Consider the following 24,084-nt stretch of genomic DNA (forward strand, 5'->3'; position numbering starts at 1 on the left):
CACAGACTACATCTCAGATTATTCTGGTCGAGAGAGTCAATGCAGGATTATTTTCCTCTGAAAGAGAATGTTGGATTTGGGAGCACAAAGAAGGCAAAATTGTCAGAGATGTGGCTTAACATTCAATCGTTTTCTATTACACAAATTGTGTTGAATGTGCAATGAATTTTAGGTTTTTGGTTATCATGGTTACAGCCTGAAGTAACAGGTGATACCCTTGACATGAAAATTAAAGAGTCATTTGTAGTGATGAGTAATCTATGATGTAGGGCGGTAACGGAGTTGTTTGCTGCAAATGTCTTGGGCAAAGCTCTGGACTGCAGCTCCACTGATAAAGTTTACTCAAAGATATCTGAGAGTCTGTATTTGTGTCCATATTTCTGTTCCAAATACAAAATAACACATATGACATAACACATATTTTTCCATTATAATTGTTTGCATTTGGTCATTTTTGGTAATCTGGAGTGTGTAGCACAGTGGCGGCTGCTGGTCAAAATTTTCTCACAAATGATTATTACTTGTGTATTATTCCTGCACACAAAGCTATTTTCTGAACGGGTCGGGCTTACTCAAAGTATCAGGATCCACTGCTTTACAATTCTTCTCGTCCGAGGCGTCGGCACAGTGGGCGCGACCGTCACATACCACCGTACCGGGAATGCACTTCCTCCTGTCGCCGCACAGGAAGTCAGCTAAAGGGCAGGAAGTAACAGGAGAAGAAGGAGTTACTACACATGAAAGAGAGAACGGTTTTTGTCTCTAAAAGTAAGAACCCTATTATCTGTTTACAGTGATGTTTTCACCAGGTTTGTCATGATGAGGCTGCAGCAGAGAAAATGTAATGGACTATGGGTGAAGGGTTTCATACACACATACTTTACTTTGTCCTTTTGGAAAAAGGTGGGGAGTGTGGGGTAAAATCAGCGACTGAGTAAGCTGACCCACCAGACACTTTGTCTCACCCCAAAAGGTGGCGCTGGACTCACCGGGGTTTTTACACTTGAATATACAGCCATCTTCATCGAAACCATCAGGACAGTCTTTCTGCCCGTCGCACATCTGATTTTTGGAGATGCACAGTGATGAACCTGGACAGAGAAGTGAAGGGCTGACGCACGTTGAGCGGAAAGTGAGGGCAGGCGGCTCGGTGGAAGCAGCGGCATCAGTAATGAGGTCTGGGGGAAAAACAAGTATAAAATGGATGAAGCCATCCAGTTAACAGATAAAATAAAAAAGGTTAAGATTAAAAAAGTCAAAACACACAAATCGGTATAAAAAATATTTTGGTACTGATAATTGGAATCAAATTAAAAAATTTCATAGTTCTACCATATATTTAAATGGCATTTTACAGATTTCCTAAGCAATTCCAGCTCTGGAAAAACAAACTTTGAAATTTCAGGATTTTTGTTTGGCTGTGAAATTTCTTGCGCCGCTACAGAAAATGTGGAATGAGAAAAGTTTGAGATACACATTCAAATCAGGTAAAACACACACTACCCAAGTACTACTGATGCTGAAACAAAATCACAAGACTCACTGCATCCGTCCTCGTCAGTGCCGTCCTTACAGTCTCTCTCGCCATCACACAGGAAGCTCTTGGGAACGCACCGCTTGTTGTCATCACAGCGATGCTGGCAGCTCTTGGTAGATTTCCAGCAGTTAAGTTCGTCAGATTTGTCCTGACACTGAGACTCACCGTCACACACATAAGCCTGCGGGATGCACTTCCTCCCATGGGCGCACTGGAACTCAGCTAGCAGGAAATATGACATGTATTGATTGCTGTTTTTGAACCAGTTGTTTGGTTAAACTGCACTTTGTACACCTGTGAAGCATTAGTTTCCCTGTTCTTGTGTCCTTCTATAACAGAAATGTTAAGTAGTGTAATGTTCCGAAAACTTATTTACTATGTTTGGGCTGTTACTTTTATCAAATGAGCCACATAAATAACATGTCATTTAGAACAGTAGATCTTTAACAACAACAATTCTTACTACCAAACCACGGTCCAGGGTCCAGTTACACAAATTAAACATACAATTCACACACAGTAATTAAAGACATATTTCCTCACGAAACAGCTTTTGTAAAAGGATCTATTTTCCCCCTGAGTCCTTCCCACCACCACCCATAAGTTAATAACCTGTAATATAAGTTAGAAATTCTATTATGTACATTCATGGTTCAGAAAAGGTCCATCTTAGTCTTCCCTTTTATAAAAAAAAAAAAAAAAAAAAAAAAAAAATCTACCCATGGGGTGAGATGAATATGTATTTTATGAGATTAATTTTGTCTCAAGAATTAAGTCATTTCCTTGACACGTCAATATATTTGATTCCTGAAACTGCTAACATTTGCAAAGAGAGTACTGACTTGTTCAGACGGTAATTTTTTGCACTGTTCAACATGAAGCAAAGGAGAGAAATGATGCTCATATACTCGATGGGAGCAACATACAGTTTTTTGAATGTACTGGTTAAACACACTCATAGCTCATGACACTCAGCAACCAAACAGTCCACAAAAAAATCTCAAGACTTTTGGTGAACCAACCTTCTTTGCAGGTTTTCTGGCATCCCTGTTCATCTGATCCATCCTGGCAGTCCCTCTCTCCATCACACAAATGAGTGTATAGAACACACTCCCTGCCGTCTTTGCATGGCTTCGAACCCTTGCGGCACTTCACGGCATCAGGCCGGGATGTAATAGAAGGTGCAATCAGACAGTTGACCTCATCTGAGCCGTCATGGCAATCAGAGCGACCGTCACACACCAGACTCTTGGAGACACAGCTCCTGCGGTCCTTGCAGTGAAAGTCAGCTGGAGGGGGAGAAAAAAAAAAATCAACATAAAACAACAATGCATAGAAGTTGTTTTTGGCTTCACTTTAGGACACTTTACAAGACTAAAATCAAGAATTCTCAAATGAGTCAAAGAAGCTGCTGTGAACAGCGTAAAAATGCACGTCCAGATATATTGCTTACTTCTGGATGGACATTTTTTCACACACTGCTTTTCATCAAAGCCATCAGGACAATCTTTCCGCCCATTGCAAAACTGATCTGGGGAAATGCAGAGGAGAACAGAAGCACCGGGACAAAGAACTGAAGGACTGCTGCATGGTGGCTGGACCGTGATAGGACGTTTGGTGGCAGGTGTTGGGTTTGATGGATGCACTTCTGGCTTGTTTGGAGTTGTTTTCTGTTCTGGAGCACCTAGAAAAGGAGGTAAAAATCACAATATTGCTAAACTGCTCAAGTTAAACTGAACATCCCCCCCACCCCCAACCATGAGACATCCATTATTTGTAAACTTGGATTCATGGCATTTTACTGGACCTCACTTTTGGTTGCATTTGAACTACCTATATGACAATTGTCCCCACCGCACTCATGAAGTGCTTTGAGTCAAAAGTCTTGTCACATATCAAGGCCATGTTCCCCAGCTCAATGGACCCACTCCAGTTTGCTTACCATGCAAACAGGTACACTGAGGATGCCATTTCTACAGTCTTCCACCTCAAAATCTCTAGTATTGACAATAAGAACACAGGTCTAATGGTTTGATGTATGTAGACTATACAATGATCACACCGACTGAATCTTATAGGCTATGACAAAAGTCCATATACAGGAAAACATCATCAGCATACATGATCCATCTGTGCCGCTGTAGTGGTAAACAATGAAGCCAAGCAAAAATGGAGCTATTGCAATAGTGATATTAATGTATTTGTACAAAAATCCAAAGAAGAGGAGGAGGAGAATGTGGACCCTGTTGTTTTCTTTGTTGGAATCCCAAACATTTCATTTTGCTAGTTTTACCCCCCAGCATTGGGTTTAGCCAGTGTTGTGTTGATCAGTGCATCTTTTTATGCTACAGTCCTATTGGTTGATTAGTAGACATAGGTCGCAGCAGCAGTCATTTTGTGAGATGGTTATCCTAAATTTCTGATGATGTCAGCATCTTTGGTTGCAAAACCATGGCAACGGCTATCTTTGAACCTCTCTCACAATGTGATGTAGGACCACCGTTTTGAAGCCACCACTAAAGATATCACCACGTTTCTTTCACATTGGTCATCTTCCACCTAGGACACTGCATTGCCCAGTCCAGCTCCAGTGTCTGTTGAGTTTGCTGATGGCACAACGGTGGTTGGCTTTATCAGCAACAACGATGAGTAAGCAGTTTAAAGAAGAGGTCAAAGTGCTGACAGCCTGGTGCACTGACAATAATCTGTCTTTCAATGTCGACAAAATGAAAGATGATTGTTGTCTTCAGGAAGTCCCATCCAGTTCACAGCCCTCTGTACATAAATGGGTCCACTGTTAAGAATGTCCAGAGAACAAAGTTCCTCTGTTTTCACATCTCAGACAACCTCACCTGGAGTCTCGACTCCCGTTCCTTTTCCAAGAAAGCACAACAACGGCTACATGTCCTGCGATAGCTGAAGAAAGCAAGCCTCCCCCTGTCAGTCCTCACCACATTCGACAGAAGCATCATAGAGAGTGCGCTGACAAACTCCATCAGTATGTGGTATGGAAACTCTAGCACCACTGACTGCAAGATGTTACTGAGGTTTGGCAAGAGAGCTGAGAAGATCTTTGGTCGCCTCTTCTATCCATGCAAGCCACTTTCAAAGCCAGCAGCCTCTGCAAGGCATATAGCCTTGTGAGCGACCCCTGCCAGAGGCTCTTTGTCCCAGGCCTGTGATACCACAGCATCTGGGCCCGCTCAACCAGCCTGTGCAATAGCTTCTTCCCCTAGAACTTGAACGAGGTACCTTCACTTACCCCCTTCTTTATGGCAGCAACAAGAAAACTCACATCCTCTTCAGTTCTCTCTCTATCACAGAAATGGATGAGGAGGATGCATTCCTTCCCATTCTGACATGCTTTAGATCCCTTGAGACACTTACTCAGGACATTTGGTTTGGATGTACGAAAGGCCAAGGCCAACTTCTTAAACTGAACTGCTGGTGCCTCTGGCAGCCTTGGTTCAGTTAATGAGTTGTAGTGCTGGGGTCAGGGTGAAATCACAAGTGCATATCAAAATAGTCCACAACTCAGGAATAATTTTGATTATTAGGAAATGCTGATGAGTTTCTGAGGAAGACTTTTTGGAATGCCTCAGCATTTCCTGATAATAAAGGTCCACCATGCACAATATTTCTGTGCATGGTGGACCTGCTTATTGGCAGATGAGGACCATGTTGATATCAACTATTTTTTTCTTCCACTGTTAGCAGCACAAGAGTGAGCATCAATACGCCACATCATACTATTACAATTCATGCCGATGACAGCCTTATCTTTTAGGAAACTCACCACATCCCTGTTCGTCTGATCCATCCTGGCAGTCCCTCTCTCCATCACACAAATGAGTGTATAAGACACACTCCCTGCCATCTTTACATGATGTGTAGCCGTTACGGCACTTCATGGCATCAGGCCGGGACTTAACAGAAGGTGCAGTCGGGCAGTTGACCTCGTCTGAGCCGTCATGGCAATCAGAGCGACCGTCACACACCAGACTCTTGGAGACACAGCTCCTGCGGTCCTTGCAGCGAAAGTCAGCTGGAGGGGGAGCGGGAAAAAAAGCAACATAAAAGGAAACAAATCAAGGTTTCAGTAATGCATGGAGGTTGTTTTTGCCTTCACTTTCGGCCTGTTTCCAAGACTAGAATCAAGAATTGTCAAATGAGTCAAAGAAGCTGCTGTGAATTACATAACACTGTCCTAATTTATTGCTTACTTCGGGATGGACATTTTTTCACACACTGCTTTTCATCAAAGCCATCAGGACAGTCTTTCCGCCCATTGCAAAACTGATCTGGGGAAATGCAGAGGTAAACAGAAGCACCGGGACAAAGAACTGAGGGACTGCTGCATGGTGGCTGGACCGTGATAGGATGTTTGGTGGCAGGTGTTTGGTTTGATGGATGCACTTCTGGCTTGTTTGGAGTTGTTTTCTGTTCTGGAGCGCCTAGAAAAGGAGGTAAAAATCAGAATTTCGATAAAATGTTCAAGATAAACTCATTCATTCATTTTCCAGCTGGAGCCTATCGAAGCTCTCATTCGACAGGAGGCAGGGAAACACCCTTCGACAGTTCGCAAGTTCATCACAGGGCAAAGTTAAACTGAATCTTTCTTTTGTTTTTTTTCAAAAATTGACATATCATTTGAAAACTTGTATTTATGGAAATTTATAGCAGTGCATTTTACTTTTCATTTTAGCCAGTTTTGTAACCAAGCAAACTAGTGTTACACTTTAAGTACACCTCACCTTGGTTGCAATTTAGGATAACCTAACGTGAAATAACACCATTCATTCATTCATTCATCTTCTAAACCGCTTATCCTCACTAGGGTCGCGGGGGGGGTGCTGGAGCCTATCCCAGCGCACATAGGGCGAAGGCAGTGAAACACCCTGGACAGGTCGCCAGTCCATCGCAGGGCAGACAGACAAACACTGACATTCACACACACAGTCATACCTAGGGGCAATTTAGCTCCTCCAATTCACCTAACCTGCATGTCTTTGGATGGTGGGAGGAAACCGGAGTGCCCGGAGGAAACCCACGCAGACACGGGGAGAACATGCAAACTCCACACAGAAAGGACCTTGGGTGGGAATCGAACCCAGGACCTTCTCACTGTGAGGCGACAGTGCTAACCACTGCACCACCGTGCCGCCCGAAATAACACCAATTATCTGAAATTTTGAAAAACTACCCAGAAAGAAGTTCCTACATAAAAACGGAGCTAACTGAGAATATGTCCTAAGCACCATGAAATGAATCCAATTGAAGATGTTCACTTAACTGCAAATAAATTATTTTTTTGTTCAGTAAGTGTTAAACTGAACTGCTGGTGCTATCAGCGTCCTTGGCTCAGTTAATCAGTTAGGGTGCTGGGGTGAGCTTGAAATCACAAACATCTCAAAATGGTCTGAAACTCCCAACAAACAGGTCCAAAACTTGCAGAACTAAATTTTATTGTCAAGAAATGCTGACATGTTTCTGAGTCGTGGACCTATTTGTTAGGAGCCGTGGATCATTTTGATAAACAATTTTTTTCTTCCACTATTACCAACATAAAAGTGAGCATCAATAAGCCGCATCACACTATTACATTTCATGCCGATGACAGCCTTATCTTTGAGGAAACTCACCACATCCCTGTTCATCTGATCCATCCTGGCAGTCCCTCTCTCCATCACACAAATGAGTGTATAAGACACACTCCCTGCCATCTTTACATGATGTGTAGCCGTTACGGCATTTCACGGCATCAGGCCGGGACTTAACAGAAGGTGCAGTCGGACAGCTGACCTCGTCTGAGCCATCATGGCAATCAGAGCGACCGTTACACACCAGACTCTTGGAGACACAGCTCCTGCGGTCCTTGCAGCGAAAGTCAGCTGGAAGGGGAGGGGAAAAAAAAAACAAATGAAGTTTCCAGGAATCCATAAAGTTGTTTTTGGCTTCACTTTCAGACTGTTTCCAAGATTTGGATCATACTTTGTCAAACAAGTCAAAGAAGCTGCCATGAATTACAAAAAAATGTACACTGTCCAGATTTAATGCTTACTTCTGGATGGACATTTTTTCACACACTGCTTTTCATCAAAGCCATCAGGACAGTCTTCACGCCCATTGCAAATCTGATCCGGAGAAATGCAGAGGTGAACCGAAGCACCGGGACAAAGAACTGAAGGACTGCTGCATGGTGGCTGGACCATGGCAAGACGTTTGGTGGCAGGTGTTTGGTTTGATGGATGCACTTCTGGCTTGTTTGGAGTCGTTTTCTGTTCTGGAGCACCTAGAAAAGGAGGTAAAAATCACAATATTGCTAAACTGTTCAAGTTAAACCTAACACTCCCCATCAAACCATTTTCTGAAGAAGACCTTTTGTAAAACACATCAGCATTTCCTGACAATAAAATGGTTATTTCTGCAAGTTATGGACCTGTTTGTTGGAAGTTATGGACCATTTTATATAATCTTGTAATCTTTTTTTCCTTTCACTATTAGCTGCACAAGAGTGTGCATCAATAAGTCACATTATACCTTCTTTCATGTCGATGACAGCCTTTCCTTTGAGGAAACTCACCACATCCCTGTTCATCTGATCCATCCTGGCAGTCCCTCTCTCCATCACACAAATGAGTGTATAAGACACACTCCCTGCCATCTTTACATGATGTGTAGCCGTTACGGCACTTCACGGCATCAGGCCGGGACTTAACAGAAGGTGCAGTCGGACAGTTGACCTCGTCTGAGCCATCATGGCAGTCAGAGCGACCGTCACACACCAGACTCTTGGAGACACAGCTCCTGCGGTCCTTGCAGCGGAAGTCAGCTGGAAGGGGAGGGAAAAAACGAAGGAAGTTTCCAAGAATCCATAAAGTTGTTTTGGCTTCACTTTAGGACACTTTCCAAGACTAGAATCAAGAATTGTCAAATGAGTCAAAGAAGCTGCTGTGAATAGCATAAAAATGCACGCTGTCCCTTTTTTTTTGGCTTACTTCTGGATGGACATTTTTTCACACACTGCTTTTCATCAAAGCCATCAGGACAGTCTTCACGCCCATTGCAAAACTGATCTGGGGAAATGCAGAGGTAAACAGAAGCACCGGGACAAAGAACTGAAGGACTGCTGCATGGTGGCTGGACCATGATAGGATGTTTGGTGGCAGGTGTTTGATTTGATGGATGCACTTCTGGCTTGTTTGGAGTCATTTTCTGTTCTGGAGCACCTAGAAAAGGAGGTAAAAATCACAATATTGCTAAAGTGCTCAAGTTAAACCTAACATCTTTTTTTTTCCCCTCAACCATTTTCTGAAGAAGACTTTTGTAAAACACATCAGCATTTCCTGACAATATAACGGTTATTTCTGCAAGTTATGGACCTGTTTGTTGGAAGTTACGGACCATTTTTATATAATCTTGTTTTTTTCCTTTCACTATTAGCCGCACAAGAATGTGCATCAATAAGCCACATTATAAGTTTTTTTAATGTCAATGACAGCCTTATCTTTGAGGAAACTCACCACATCCCTGTTCATCTGATCCATCCAGGCAGTCCCTCTCTCCATCACACAAGTGAGTGTATAAGACACACTCCCTGCCATCTTTACATGATGTGTAGCCGTTACGGCACTTCACGGCATCAGGGCGGGACTTAATAGAAGCTGCAGTTGGACAGTTGACCTCATCTGAGCTGTCATAGCAATGAGCGCGCCCATCACAAACATGACTCTCGGGGATGCAGCTCCGGCTGTCTGTGCACTTGAAGTCTCCTGATATTGCAGTTAAAGACAGGTAGCCGTTTTATATTATTATTATCATTATTATTGTTGTGAACCATCAGCAATGTTGTCACTTTTTATCATTACTGCTAATGAAGAATTACTGCCCAAAAGATCTTAAAAGACACTGAAAATTAAAATAACCATATAAAATACTACTGTAAAATTATGCAAATTCATCACACTGAGCCTTCACCTTTATTGGGGCATGTGGTAAAGCAAAGTTTCTCATCAGTTCCATCAGGACAGTCGTTTTTCCCATCACATAGCTTGGACGGGGGAAGACAGACTGACGAATGTGGGCACAGCATGGACGGCTCATTGCAGTCTGGAGTGTTGGGCACTAAGGGAAGTCATTTTATTTTAATGCCATGAACAAGCATAGAATTGCAATTAAGTACAAATCCCTGACATTGTCAGTAACTAAAAGTCATGATCACATGGTCGTATCCCCCAGACATGTAAGAAGCTACTTCTATTTGTCAAAATTTTTAAAACCTGGGAGTTTTCATCAAATGTGAGAAGGAGGAGGGACAAAAACTTGTGTCTTCTCGAGTGTTCAAGCATTGCATCTGTAGGATTATGAGTTTTGGCACAAAAATGCAGTTGACTGATCAACAATTGTAGCTTCAAACTCTCTATAGCACAGCAGTGCATGCATCACGATCACAAATCCACAGTATCAGTCCCACAAAGTCTAGAAGATACAATGAAAACTGATTGGCAGGAAGGTGAGATTGAAACTGTTGCTTACCAAAATTCATTTACACAAGAAATTGAACAGTTGACGACTGACCAGAGTTATTATAGTGTTGGCTACTTTACGTTTAGTTTTTCTTTTCAATTCAGTTATGTTTTTGGTAGATTCCAGAGTGCATGTGCTCATTTCAGTTTATTATTTCTTTATGTTTAGTTTAGTTTTTAGTAGTTGCAGTACTAGTTTTAAGTTATTGTTTGTCTGTTTGTTTGTTTTTTTTTAATAATATGGATGTTATTTGTCAGGGACAAGATTTGATAAGTTCAAAATAGGTATTACAATACACACACACTTTGTGAAGGCAATTGACTGTCATGTAGATGTTCCAGTCTCAAACATCAGCACCAGCACCTCCTCATGCTTGTTGTCTTGACAAATTTGACCAAAACTGAAACACTTTAGTTAGTTTTGTAAGTACATAATTTTTCTCTAAAGTCTAGTTTTTATTTTTAATTCAGTTGATTCAATTTAATTCAGCTTTCAGTTTAGTTTTAATTAACTGTAATAACCCTGGGCCAGACCTGGTTTGACATCCTTGAGCGCAGTCATCACACCAAACACGTTGCTCCCCACATTCACGTCTTGGATGCGGCTCCCATCACGCTGGTCCCACAGGGTCATGAGCTCGTCAGAAAAGGACAACAGGAAAGGGCTCAAAGGCAGCTACAATCGACCCTGAAATCGTCCATCTCTTTCCAGCCGAACGTCTTTTGTCCTGCAGCAAACTCATCGTCGTCAAGCCTGCGGAGGGGCGAGAGCCAAACCTGATGCTCATTCGGTCTATACGGGACTACGGCTGCAGTTGTGGCTAATTTAATGATCCAGTTAGACTGCTAGACATTGTCATCACCATTATTAGACACTACAGGAAGTCTAAATGCAATATACAATCAAAATCACTGACATTAAATCAAATGCTGTAATAACAACGTCAGCATTTGCTGATTCAGACTCAAGTATGACCTGTTCTTTCAGAGTTCCAGAGCAGACTGCTGGCCCGGAGGTCCAGGACGACGCTCCCCTTGATCCCCCCTCCCGTGTTGAGCATCTCCCTCGGCTCGCCTCCAGACAAGCTCATGGAGAAGATGAGGTCTCCCTCCAGCCAGAGGAGCCCGCCCCGCAGCCAGTCCAGATACATGTCGTGGATGTCCTTTTTAGTGCGGTACAGTGACCGCGGGAAGCCACGATCAGCCGCGGTGACACCAATACAGGCTTGGTCACATGACATCCAGTAAAGGCTTCCAGTCCTCTGGTCTACCTTTACCAAACAGACTAAAGGAGAAAATCCCCAACAGAAATGAGTTTCAATAAACATGAGTGAATGTATCCTGGCATGGGTCGTTTGCTCCAGCGCTCTAATACGACCAAATGAACGTTTCCTGAGCGAGTTACCCCGCTAGCCACTAAAAATACTTGGGGATAAGGATACAAAATGTTGGCTAGTTGAAGTTAGCTACCTAAAAGAGAACATTTTAACTCGGGTCAGCTGACTGACCCATCTGCCGCTCCACAAACCTCCTTACATGGACATTATGTCTCACTTAATTCATGTCATTATCTACAGGACCACCAGAGGGCACCTAACTTTAAAACATTACTATAGGTCATAATAAGCAGCTAACAAACAACCTATAGGGCAAACTGAATGGCAGATTGGTTGTTAATCAAGATATCACTGATAATTGTTTCTAGTGATGGTCCTTTAACCTGAAAAACTTCTCAACCTTCGTAGCCAGGCCAATGTAGCTGTTCTTGTAACCCCAGTCTGGTTTAAATCCTAGATTTCTCAACTTGAACCTTAAGACATGTGCAAAGACTTATTTTGAAATATTTTGAAAGCTGCATTGGTGTGCTGATATGAACCATTATGGTGCTGAGGATCATGTGATGTAAACAAACCAGTTTTTGCAATGTGAACTACGGTGCTGCTACTGGTCACTGTGCATTGTACATTTTTTGCTACAGGTAGCTGTACAGCTCTTCAAACCCGTCATCGCTAATTAGTTCCTACTGTAGAGATGCACATTTGGAATGTAATCCTAACGTCCTAACAAGCCAGGGGAAATGAAAGCATTCACCTGGCAGCAGCGTAGCAACCATTTCCATCTTGCCGTTGGTGAGACTGATGCGCTGAACCTGGCCGATTTGGTTAACCCAGTACAGCCAGTCTCTGTACCAGTCCAGATCGAAGGACAGGATGCCAGCGTCCGTGGTGAACAGCAGAGTTTTTCTGGTCTCTTTGCCTTTAAACTCCAGCATGGTGATCTCTGAAGTTGTGGAATATACAAACCTTGGATCTGAGCCAAAAACAAAACAAAACAAAACAAACAAAAAAAAAATCTGACTTGAAGCAAACCTCTAAAATTTGTGAAGTTGTATAAACTAGTTAGCTTGGTAATTGGCATCTGCAAGGGCCAATTCCAAAAGGATGGATGAATTATTTTAGAAGCAAAGGATGACTAAGCAAAGATAAGTCTGAAAAGAGGTAGGCAGTGATGTCCTGAAGTAAACCTACATTCACATGCCCCATCAGGAAGGAGAACTTTGGAGTTGGGACAGGCACAGCTGAAGCCGAGAGGGTTGCCTTTGGTTAGCAAGCAGAGGTGGCACGGAGTCTTAACACACGCATAGGAGCCTGATTTATGACAGAAAAACAAAAACAATGCAACATATAAAGATGCTTCCATTTAGGTTTACAGAAAATCATTTTAAATTCTAATTAAGGATGGAGCTAAGGAGAACCAGAGCGCTACCAAAGGTCATTCTGCAGTTTTAAGGCGAGGCGAGGCTTAACCAACCATCTCTACTGAGTAAAAACCTCCAAGTCAAAGTTTGAGGAGTCTCAGGTTTTACCAGCTGCATAAAGATCAAACTAAACCAAACCTGCTTTTCTTAGTTTTCCTCAACAGGCGACATTTAAGAGAAAGAGAAAGTTTGATCTTTAACTACTAATTAGTGACATTTTCAAAAATAATCATCTGCTTTGCCTCTCTGGTATAAAAATGATCAAACTTAGATTTTACATTCAAGTTTCTAGTGCATGGGAAGTGATGCTTTTTATGTTTGTAATAAACAGAAGAAAAATGGGGTACTGAGCATGAGCAGTAACGCCCAAAGACAAAAGTGCCACCTACAGGAACTCAAACTCCATCAAGGGAAAAAAAAAAAAGTCCTCAACACACTGATATCTCCAGCCAGACATCAGAGCATGAAAAGCGTTTTAACAAGTAAATATTATTATAATAATGGATTTAGCCGGTACCTCGGGGCTGCTGTAGCTCGTGGTAAACCAGCAGTAACGGCAGAGTGGCTCTCTGAAGGAGGTTCCTGTGGCTCGGCTGGTGTTGAGGTGCCTGCCACAGCCCCTTGTCGTCGACCCAGTAGAACCAGCTTTCAAACACAACCAGGCCCAAAGCCGGGCTGCTGCTGAACAGTCCCATGAAGGAGTAACGACCGCTCCCGTCCACCTTCACCGTCTCTATAGACTGAACAAAATGTGCCCGTAAGAAACAGATGTTTTTGCACTTTTACCCGTCTTTGTGTCGCAGCTGAAAGGCCTAACTACAGGCAAAATCATTCACTTATGATGCCATGAAAGTAGTTTGTGATTAATTTTTTTAAATGTAGTGACACATGAGCAATACATACATAGATTTCTGCTTTGAACACAGAAATATTCTTACTGGTAAAATTAAACGTCAGTGGGCAGAGCCAAAGAACTGTTTTTGTTTTGATTTGTTTTTTAGCGCAAATGAGCCAGCTGAAAAACTAGTAAATGGCAATTGTTACATTACCGTAAACACAAACATGTTTTTTTTATGCCTAAACCTAACTTTGCTCTAACCTTAACCAAGTGGGTTTGGTGGCTAAAGTAACAAAAATTGCTTAAATGCAGTTCAATTGTGCAGGAGTGTGAAATTTGATCGTGTTTAGCAAGGGCCAAGCACTGCCCCCAGTGGCCAAAAGTCTGGACTGCACTCTGTCACAGCAGTCAGTGGCCGTGGTTTCGGTTCGTCTCTGTAGGCTTTGATTAATTGCTGATTGCTTCTGCCACTGATAATATCCAATCTGTAATGGGTAATGTCTGCTGTATGTCTTCTCACACTGATTTTACAACACAATGTCTCATGTTTTGCATCATTATGTTGGTGTTGGATGTCACCACGTCAAATCCCTGTACATTTTGTGTTTGGCAAAGTCAGCTGTATTTTGATGATGTATCTATTACTGCCAAACATAACAGCCATTTTCTTATATACTAATGCATTTAACTCATGCATGCCAGTGTTTGTGTGCTGTACTTATCTCCTTTCCTCATTTTACCTTCTTGAAGTCACTGATCCAGTAGAGTCGCCTGGCAGCCACATCCATGGTGAGGCCGTAAGGAGACTGAGCTGTGAGGACGACCAGGGAGCTTTTTTCTGACCCGTCCATCCACGACTTCTCCAGAGTCATCCTGTCGCCGGGGCCCCCGTTGATCCAGAACATCAAACTGGGAGGTGACAGACCATAAAATTAGAAGAATGGGCCCTTCCTGATAACAATTCCTATTTGGTACATGAAAAAACTGCTATTTAATTGATAACATGAACATCCTCATGTTCAGTCCAACAAAACAAAATACTAACTTTATTTTTTAAGTCCCATGCACCGCAGTAATCCTCATTTAATGTTAAAGCTTTCTGAAATTTATTTATGCAATTTCAGTTTAAAAGTATCCTGTAACTACATGGAAAACGTTGCCTATATTTTCCAAGTATTTGCAACAGGTCTTGTAAAAAAAGAAAACAAGATTTTTATCATAATTACATCAGGCAGATTTTTGCTGACAAATAATCTTCTTGTCCAAATTATTTACCCCTCCATAAGGAATTATCTTCAACTGGGAGAACTCAGCTGAGAAGACTGAACTGACGTGGGATGTAGCCACAGAGGATTATTGGTGAAATACGTGAAAAGTGGTACAAAAAAGGACTTAAAATACATAAACAAAAAGTCTCAAGTTTTTTTTGGGAGTTTTGGCAAGGGCAGTGGAAAAGCTGGTCAGTTGGATTACTACACTTGGTTTGAAAACAGCATCTAGAGGGAGATAGGTAAGTTGTAAGTTACACAATACTAAACTATAATACATGGATTTTTTAAAAAAGGGGGAAAGACTCTGTGGCAAATGGGTTTAACATGGCCACCACTACAATTTAAATAAACCAAAAAAAAAAAAAACATTAAAAAAAAGTTTGAAATATGGTTGCCTTGCACCCACTCCAATAACACAAATAATTTTATTTATAGAGTACTTTTCAAAATCCACATTACAAGGTACTTCGCAAAAGGCAGCAAAAATAAAAATAAAACAAACAAAACAAGTCATGAATAAATCAAGTTATAATATGTATACTAAAACAATATGACCCACCATACCTCTCCACTGGCAGCAGCACCAACTCTGCTGGTTGGATGTTTTTGCTCAGCAGAGTCGTGAAGCCTTTGCCATCACTCGCCCCCATGTAGATCGCTTCTGTATTCTGATTGGTCCAGTACAGGTGCCCATTCAGCCAATCACAAGCTAGACCCTTGATGCCAGGCTCTCCTTTCGGTGGAAAATTGCGAAAGTCCAAAAAACAAACATTATTTTTTCTTCTAAAGTTACAGTTCATTCAAATCAAATGGTTGATACCGTTACATAACACTTGGGCCAAACACGTTTGCAACTAATCAGCAAATGTAGCTTTAAAGCAGCTTTGTGCATTTGTAGCCAGTAAGATATGAACTTTTTGCATTTATGCCAACCGACCGGCATAGACGGTTTCGCTGTCCCGTCCGTCTGTCTTGAAGATGTTGCCCCGTCTGTCAGCCCAGTAGTACAAGCCACGGATAAGGTCAAAGGTCAGCGCCACCGGGTTGGAGTTAGGCGTGTGGATCACCTCAAACTGCCGAGTCTCCACATTTAACAGTCCGATAGATCCTTTCCTCAGTGTCAGCAGTCTGGTAGCATTACCTGTATGCAGAAGTACACATTCAGATAAACAGAGAGGTGTGAAGTCAGTGTGTCTCCACACAAATCAAAGAGTGACACTGGCATGGGGCATGAAGTACAACACGAACATGCAAAAGAAAATGTTTTGAATTGTTAAAAAATAAAAGCTATATACTCAAACTGTTGAAATCTGGTTAGAAATAGATCTGCACAGCCATTGCTTGCCTTAAAAATGGAGAACTTCACTGAACAGGGTCGCCAGGTGACATTAAAACACACACAAGATGGTTTAGACACTGATTGCAAATTGGGCCATCTTCATTGTGACTGGTCTTTCAAACATGCATGCACCTTGAAGGGCAGAAAGAGCAGGAGCTGTAGGCTGCAGTCTGTAAACACAACATTCAAAGGTGGCTCCTCCTTCCTAGCTGAGTTAACCACCAGCAGTGTGTTTCCTAGGACAGCAATGGAATCAGATGACTGTCCAAAATGAAAAACATTTGCCTTCTGTTCAACAGAAAACAGGCCAACAGCCCTTCATCCTCCTCCTCTCCCTCAGCGCTTGTCAGTGGGTGAAATTCAACTCCAGATTCACTCACATTGTGGAACGAGTTTTGTCACTTTCACTTTGGTAGATTTCCCTTTTTTTTTTCCTGTGTCCGTGATTTTCGGAGCTTCCTACTGGATGCTGTGGTATCAATCTGGCACTGGGTGCTGTTATTGGCTGGGAGTGACACACCCGCTGCCCAAAGAGATTTTCTCAGTTACTCCGTCTCACGGTTCCCATGACTACAACAGGTTTTGTGTTTTAAGGCAAAATGAGTAGGAATTTCCTAAAGAAAAAAAAAAACCCAATGTATTCACTCATACAAAAAAAATCCCTCTCAATCATGACTTCTGAGTGTCTGTGTGTCAGCAGAGCTCCTCCCACGGCCTGGACTTTTGTTTTTCTGAGCTTGGGACTCTTCTGGGCGTCGGCCTTTGGGCAGCAGGTGTCTAGCTCCCAGCCAATCACAGCGCAGCACAGCGCCAGATTGATAGCACAACATCCCAACACAGAGTGGACGAAGCTCAGTCCACAACGAGAGTGAATCTGGGGTCGGCTTTCACCTGCTGGCGAGCTCTGAGGGAGAGGAGGAGGATGAAGAGAGAAGCGCTGCTGGCCTGTTTTCTGTCGGACAGGGAGGTAGCTGCAAGCCAAATTTTTTTCCTAGGACAGTGATGTCACATTTTGGGTGGTCGTTTCACTCCATCACCATCCTTGGAAATGAAAACTCACTGCAGGCGGTTAGCTGAGCCAAGGAGGAGGGGCCAACTTTGAATGTTGCGTTTACAAACCGCAACCGACAAATCCTGCTCATTCTGCCTTTAACCAACATGATAATATTTCCTGTTACCTGTAGCCACACACATGCTGGTCCCGTTCAGCGTGAAGCCCTCCCTGCAGTGGCAATAGTAGGATCCAACCGTGTTCGTGCAGTGCTGCAGACAGGAAGCAAACGGCTGCGTGCACTCATCCACATCTGAGGCGAGACGAGCATGAAGCGTGACACACACACACACATATTCACGGCAGACACATCAGAGGCGTGCAGGGTGATCATGTTCAGAGATTAAAAAGGTGATATTCAGACGGTGTTCGGGCCTGAAAGGAGCTGCTCAGTCTCTGGGAGCCAGGTAAAACTGGAGCCAATAGTGTCATTTCCTGGCAACTTATACATTTGATGAGTCTAGCATGTTTGCTAGGTGCCAAATCCTTTTTTTTTTTTTTTTTAATTCACTAAAGTGAACTTTATACACTGACTGCAAAATTTCCATTGAAGTAAGGACAAAAACCATGGAATAAGCATGAAATTTGATGGTTGGGTCTACATAATTGTCATGGTCAGCCTGACCCTCATAAATTACGTGTTTATTCCACTTCTATTAGTTGAGTCTAAATGGCTCTCAGTTCACTGGTCCCTAAATTTAGCATAGAGAAACTTTAAAAGAAATTATACAGGGCTTCATAAGCTGGTGGGGGAATGTGTCCAGTTTGTGTCATCGTCATCCTAACACACACACGCACACACACACACACACACACACACACAGACCTTCGCATACGACTCCGTTGGCAGACAGCTTGTATCCGGCGGGACAGGAGCACCGAGCTCCCCAGGGCTCGTCAGTACAAACGTGACTGCAGCCGCCGTTGGCCTCGGAGCACCTTCGACCTGCAGGGAGACACAACAGGAACGGCCGAGGTCAAATCCACTCTCCAGACAAATAACCACACATCCATTTTCAAGTTTTATCCAACATACATGTTAGGGTTACAGGTAATATTCAGTTTTCCAGAAGTATCTCATCATATATTTTTTAATCAAAGTATTTGGTTTAATCCGTAGAAACTGAATCGGCGGAACTGTTGTGGGCCTTGGTTCGTGGCAAATTAATATTAGCATTTCTGGATCGTTCCCGCTGCCGTGGCAACAGCTATAAACGTCTAACTGATGTTACAGCGTCAGAAGAAGTTTGTTTACCTCAGGAGAACTGATGCACGGCTAATGCACGACTTTCCACAAGAAAATGACAAAAAGAATTGTGAAAATAACTTTGTAGCTCTTGATTTTGATTAAAAAAAAGGTTTTGAGGAGTTGAGCCTTACCTGGTACGTTGTTATTCATTCATATTCATATTCAATAAACTTGCTTACAACAATGCAGTTAATTAGGACTAACCATAGAAACTGAATGAGATCTAATTGACTAATAATAATAATAATGTCTGAGAGAGGTTAGGATCCACCAAACAGCCTACCGCAGGTCGCGGGTTCGTCACTGCCATCCGAACAGTGTACCTTCCCGTCACACCTGTCCTCAGCGGACAGACACAGTCCCTCAGGACACCTGACTCCGTCCTCACACCGACCTGCAGAATGGAGTTCAAAATGCAGTTTTTTCCTCATTCATTCAACTTTTGTTTATTTCCTCGTCAATTATTTTGTGTGCATTTATTCTGCTTTTAATTTGTACTCTCAGCACCACTGAAAATGAGAACATGCCCTCAGTGACGCCTGAGAACAGAAAAACAGTTTCATTCAGTAGTGGAACAGTTTGTAATCATGGTTTTAAACTGACCTGTATGTACCATTGTGTTAAGTTTTAATGTGTGCTGCCAAATGTTCCAGGTGTGTGCAGCACAAAAAGTAAAAGCAGTTTTCTCAAATTTAGTGTTTACATGCGGGACTTTGAGCATTAACCAATCAGCTGAGCGGGTCATGTAATGACTAACAGGACCAGATCAAGAAAGAAGTGATACATAGAACAGAACACATAGAATACATGACAGCAAGTTGCCATTAAGGGTGATATAAATACATAAAAATGTACTCCACCCTTTAATCATTCCCTTCATTTCATCAATTCTCACCCTGTGTCACGGAAAACTTGACACCTTGACCAAATGAGCAGAGAGGGAGAGTTCATTGTAAATGACAACTGGCTATCAGTTGATTTAACTGGTTAAAAAAAACCCTCACTAATCACTAATCAAAGAAATCACTTCCAAACCAGTGTTATGAACTTCCATTTTGGCCACAGCACTTAAAGCACCTGATTCAACTGTTACCACACCACTGAATGGACATTATCAGTCATAATCCCCCCACAGGTTTGGGTTAGTAGGTTGCTACTGCACCTTCTAGTGGATCAGAAGCTGTTAGCATCTATTTCCATCATCAGTAGCTCCAGCAAAGTGAAGTAATTGTAAAGTTGTAGAGTAAAGCAGCCATCCTCCTGATAAATCCTGCGCTCCATCACAGCTCCCTAAAAAAACTATTTCAGCAGCTAAAAGTTTAAATTTGTTTCTCCTTGGAGAGTTTCCTCGGTCCTGTCAAGTTTATAATTAATTTAGTTTTGCTGCTTAAAGTTTCCCCACCATATTTACTGCACACATGGAAACGTTTAAAGATTAGAGCGGCTGCTTTCAGGAATTGTAAAGTAAATCATTAAAGAAAACACTCATTACAACACACAATAAAGAAACCACCTGGAAAGTTTGTGCTGGTCAACATCATTAACAAGTAGCACCGGGACGGCTATGTGTGACCTGAAATGTGGATGTGGGTGCGGGTCTCCAGATTGTAGAAAATAATTCATTCATGTGGGTGGCCGGTGGGTGATTTATTTGTTCAGGCAGATTCAGATCATGTTTTAGATAGAACTATGATTTTTGACTGTCAGAGGACTTATATTGAGCTCAAGAACATACTGAGGCAAATGTTTTACTAAACATCTGTGTTGCTTTCATGCTCTGATGCACACACCACACACTCTCAGGTCCATGTTTACGTCTAGTTTCTGATGAAAGACATCTTACCCTGCAGTATGGCGCTGACACATGCGGTGTGCTGTGATATTTGTGATTCTCACCACAGTCCTGCTCGTCTGAGTTGTCCAGGCAGTCGTTGCGCCCGTCGCAGCGCAGCTCCTTGGGGATGCAGATGTGGTTCAGGCAGGTCCAGTCAGAGTCCAGGCAGCTGTCCGAGGTCGTGCAGTTCTCCTCGTCGGAGCCGGTGGGACACTGGTGCTGCCCGTCGCAGAGGGCTGACTCGTTTACACAACTTACAGAGTCCACGCATGAAAACTGGCCGGCCGGACAGTCGAGAGATAAATGGCGTGCTGGCAGGAAGAAAGAACAAAAAATAGGTTAAAAAGAGTGGGAAAATGAAACTGCTCAGAAGCATCACATGAAGATTTCTCCAAACTTATCCTTGAGCATATATTTGCTATTTTTTCTGCACCAAATTTATCAAGTTACACTTGTTGAAAGTTTCTTGCTGCCCTTAACTATAAATATTTAGAGGGAGGGGGCTGGAGACCAGGTGCCCCAATAGGAGGGGACAAACTCCTGTCCATTGCTTGCTGATGTGTGCTTTTTTTGTTTCTCTTAGCTGTGTTTCACTCTGTTTTGAGTCATTGTTGACAAGCTAATTCTATACAGGTTCTTCTCATCATGTCCTTTGAGTTGTATTTTGTGAGGAAGAGCAGCTACACAAATAAATTGAATGAAACTTGAATGTCACATTCTCTTCCCCACAGGTTTTCCCTGCTAGAGCTTGAATTCACAGCTTTCCACTCTGTGCACTAAAGCTTGGGTGACTGGACATCCCAGTTTGTCATTCACAACCAAATTGTCCCATTTTTCCCACCACTAACACCTGCAAATCAAACCAAACATGCACATATTTTGCACCAAAAATGTTCTGCGTTTTCTGATTAATCTAAAAAAGCCGGGGTCAATGTAATCCGACGTCTAATTTTGATGCTGCAATCCGCTGAAGGTGGTGACGTCGTGTTCAACACAGATTCTGCTAGCAGATTCCCTCTGAACCATTTTGCTGTACGAGTTCTTTAAGTGTCTTTGTTTCCACATTTTTAAAAAACAGTCATGTTTTACAAAAAAATGTGTTGAGCTTTTTCTGAAAAACAGCAGGCAGAGCATGGGTCACAGTCAGCCTGCACTCGTGCACACTGAAAAATATCTGACCATCAATACATGTTATATTACACCAATGCAATCCTTGTGTTTCCTTGTCTGTGCTGCTCGGTGGGTGTACCAAGTGCTGAAATAACTGTCTCCATCCTGATGAAATGCCTGCAATGTGCATGCATATTAAAGTGCATACATATGTGTGTGTGTGTGTGTGTGTGTGTGTGTGTGTGTGTGTGTGTGTGTGTAGCACTTAAGGGTCCCAGTTTTGAGGTTTGACAATACAGTCACCAAAAGCTTGGGGCACCAGTTGGCTTAAATCTGTTGGACTTTTATTGGTGTGAAGCAGCAAAACAGGGACGCCTACGTGGACAGTCCATCTCATCAGTCCCATCCAGACAGTCTCCGTCTCCATCACATCGCCAGATATCAGGGATGCAGTTTCCGTCACCACACAGCCATTCGCCAGGATGGCACTCCAGGACCTGACCTGTACGTACACACACACACACACACACACACACACACACACACACACACACAGTGAGACAGAGAGAGAGACAAGATGGACAGCAGGCAGAAAATGAGATTGAGGATCAGATCAAATATGACTGCTCATCTTAGATCATCATCCTGTCTTCACTTCAAAAGTCTGTATTGTAACTTCTGCTGAATCTTAAAGACTGATTTTCATCTTATTAAAAAATAAAGTACAGTAGGTGAAGGGTCATGGAGTCATATGGCAATTCTAATGTAGTTTTTTTTTTTTAGACATTAATTTGCAAGATTAAGCAGCAACATTTGCTAACTGATATTGTGATGCTTCCCAATACCAGCAGGGCAAAATAAGCAAAAATAAATAAAACAACAACAACAATGATCATAATAATAATAATATTAATAATAATAATAAAAATCTCCTTTTAAAAGGAGCACAAGAGAAAACCCACATGAACTCAGCGTACATGCTGGTTTTAGTATGTGAGTATTTTTAACTTCACATGTTGAATTCAGTGATTCAAAAGTCAAAGTTTGGGATGATGGATTTTTAGATGCCAAACACAGATTGAGTATGAAGAAAATTCCCACGTGAATTCCTGTCCTGTGCTCTGAGAGTGTGGGGCGATCATGAACCAAAGTAGAATGCCATGGGGAAAAAAAAAAATCAATTAAGTCAACAGAATACAGCTTTACTAATCTGCAAAGGGCAATTTGATTTTGCGCCTGGTAGACCTACACACATTTACAAGTAGACTAGACTTGAGTGACACAAAGGCAAAGTCAAAGCACCATGGAAGGGCAAAGGCGTTAGTAAATATCTAAAATTTGACATAATATTTGACATGAGGTGTGCCTTCAGATTCCTGAGCCAACAAATTAATAATACATTTTATTTAAAAGTGCTGTTCAAGTCACCATGGGACACTTTACAAATCAGAACATCAACGACAGTCGGTGCATAATTATGAAAGATAATAACTGAAAATAGCGACAATAACAAAGACAACAATAGATAAACAGGTAGGACGCTTTCACAATATACACATTTCAAAGTACAAGGGAAGGCTAATTTAAAGGAAACAGCAACAATAATATATTTTTTTGCCTTTTTATCGCCCTAAAATTGTTTTTCTTGTTTTTCTCCTTTTCTTAACTGAGAGTGTAAAACCGGAGGTGCTAGATAAGTTTGCCAGTGTAGGACAGATGGGCCTCTGCATCACACACAGACATAAAAAAAAACAAAAAACGAAACTGAATTCAATTTCTACGGTCACAGTGTGTATAGAGGTAGATTCATTCTTTGCAAAGTCATCCGATGTGAATCTACCATCTCTTCCCCTTTACCTCAGTACCGAATTGCATGTCAAAAGTACACAGCACTGATATAATTATAGACCTACAGGTAATTCTCGCCGGAGAAAGAGGCACTGCGCTTCATTTACCTCACGAGGCAGAGATATGAGGGACTTGGAGGCTAAAAATGATCAAGACAGCTCAAATTAAAGCCCGGTGCAGTGAGGGAAAACACATTTTCAAAAAGTCAAGTGGCCGTGCTTTGGTTTCACAAAAAAATAATGCTTTTACATGACATAGGCCTACACATAAAAAAAAATTCTAAAGTCTAAATTGGTAGATGAGCCTTATAATGACCAACCGGTGAAATTATCTCTCTCTCTCAAACTCTCAAACACACACACACACACACACACACACACACACACACACACACACACACACACACACACACACACACACACAGGAGATTATTCCCATCCATTTATTTCTCGTCAGATGCTTTTTGATAAAGTTAGACACATATCCTCAGCTAGTGTGAGGTGTGCCTGTGCCCGAGCTGAGCGCTGGTTTACCTGTGGAAGCCCGCACGGTGGCCAAAACAAACACACACACGAACCGGCAGAAACCCATGGCGGCTCGCGCAGCTCCTCCGACACACCTGGGCCAGGTGATGGGAAATTAATTGATCAGCTTCCATATGGACCATTGTGATTGGATAATGAACATCCGGTGCTGACGGAAGAAAACATCAACAACAGTCTGC

General features: G+C 42.3%; 1 protein-coding gene across 4 annotated transcripts in view; it reads right to left on the minus strand.

Moving 5' to 3' along the window:
- LOC115369332 (low-density lipoprotein receptor-related protein 2) overlaps window positions 1-11,180 on the minus strand; it is a 31,374-nt gene extending 20,194 nt beyond the window's left edge. The window contains exons 1-15 of one of the 4 annotated variants that reach the window (XM_030065917.1): window positions 11,039-11,180; window positions 10,597-10,816; window positions 9,515-9,661; window positions 9,061-9,309; window positions 8,536-8,766; window positions 8,121-8,369; window positions 7,599-7,829; window positions 7,180-7,428; window positions 5,761-5,991; window positions 5,334-5,582; window positions 2,991-3,221; window positions 2,560-2,826; window positions 1,544-1,759; window positions 990-1,178; window positions 573-695 (exon numbers count right to left, since the gene is read on the minus strand). In XM_030065917.1, the coding sequence (XP_029921777.1) occupies window positions 573-695; window positions 990-1,178; window positions 1,544-1,759; window positions 2,560-2,826; window positions 2,991-3,221; window positions 5,334-5,582; window positions 5,761-5,991; window positions 7,180-7,428; window positions 7,599-7,829; window positions 8,121-8,369; window positions 8,536-8,766; window positions 9,061-9,309; window positions 9,515-9,661; window positions 10,597-10,696 (2,962 nt within the window). In that variant the 5' untranslated portion in view covers window positions 10,697-10,816; window positions 11,039-11,180. The remainder of the gene's footprint in view (window positions 1-572; window positions 696-989; window positions 1,179-1,543; window positions 1,760-2,559; window positions 2,827-2,990; window positions 3,222-5,333; window positions 5,583-5,760; window positions 5,992-7,179; window positions 7,429-7,598; window positions 7,830-8,120; window positions 8,370-8,535; window positions 8,767-9,060; window positions 9,310-9,514; window positions 9,662-10,596; window positions 10,817-11,038) is intronic. The other 3 variants (XM_030065918.1, XM_030065919.1, XM_030065920.1) reach the window with 3 other exon arrangements.
- Between the last annotated feature and the right edge of the window lie 12,904 nt (window positions 11,181-24,084).

Source organism: Myripristis murdjan, chromosome 12 (genome assembly GCF_902150065.1).
Source record: "Myripristis murdjan chromosome 12, fMyrMur1.1, whole genome shotgun sequence".
NCBI classification, from domain to species: domain Eukaryota; kingdom Metazoa; phylum Chordata; class Actinopteri; order Holocentriformes; family Holocentridae; genus Myripristis; species Myripristis murdjan.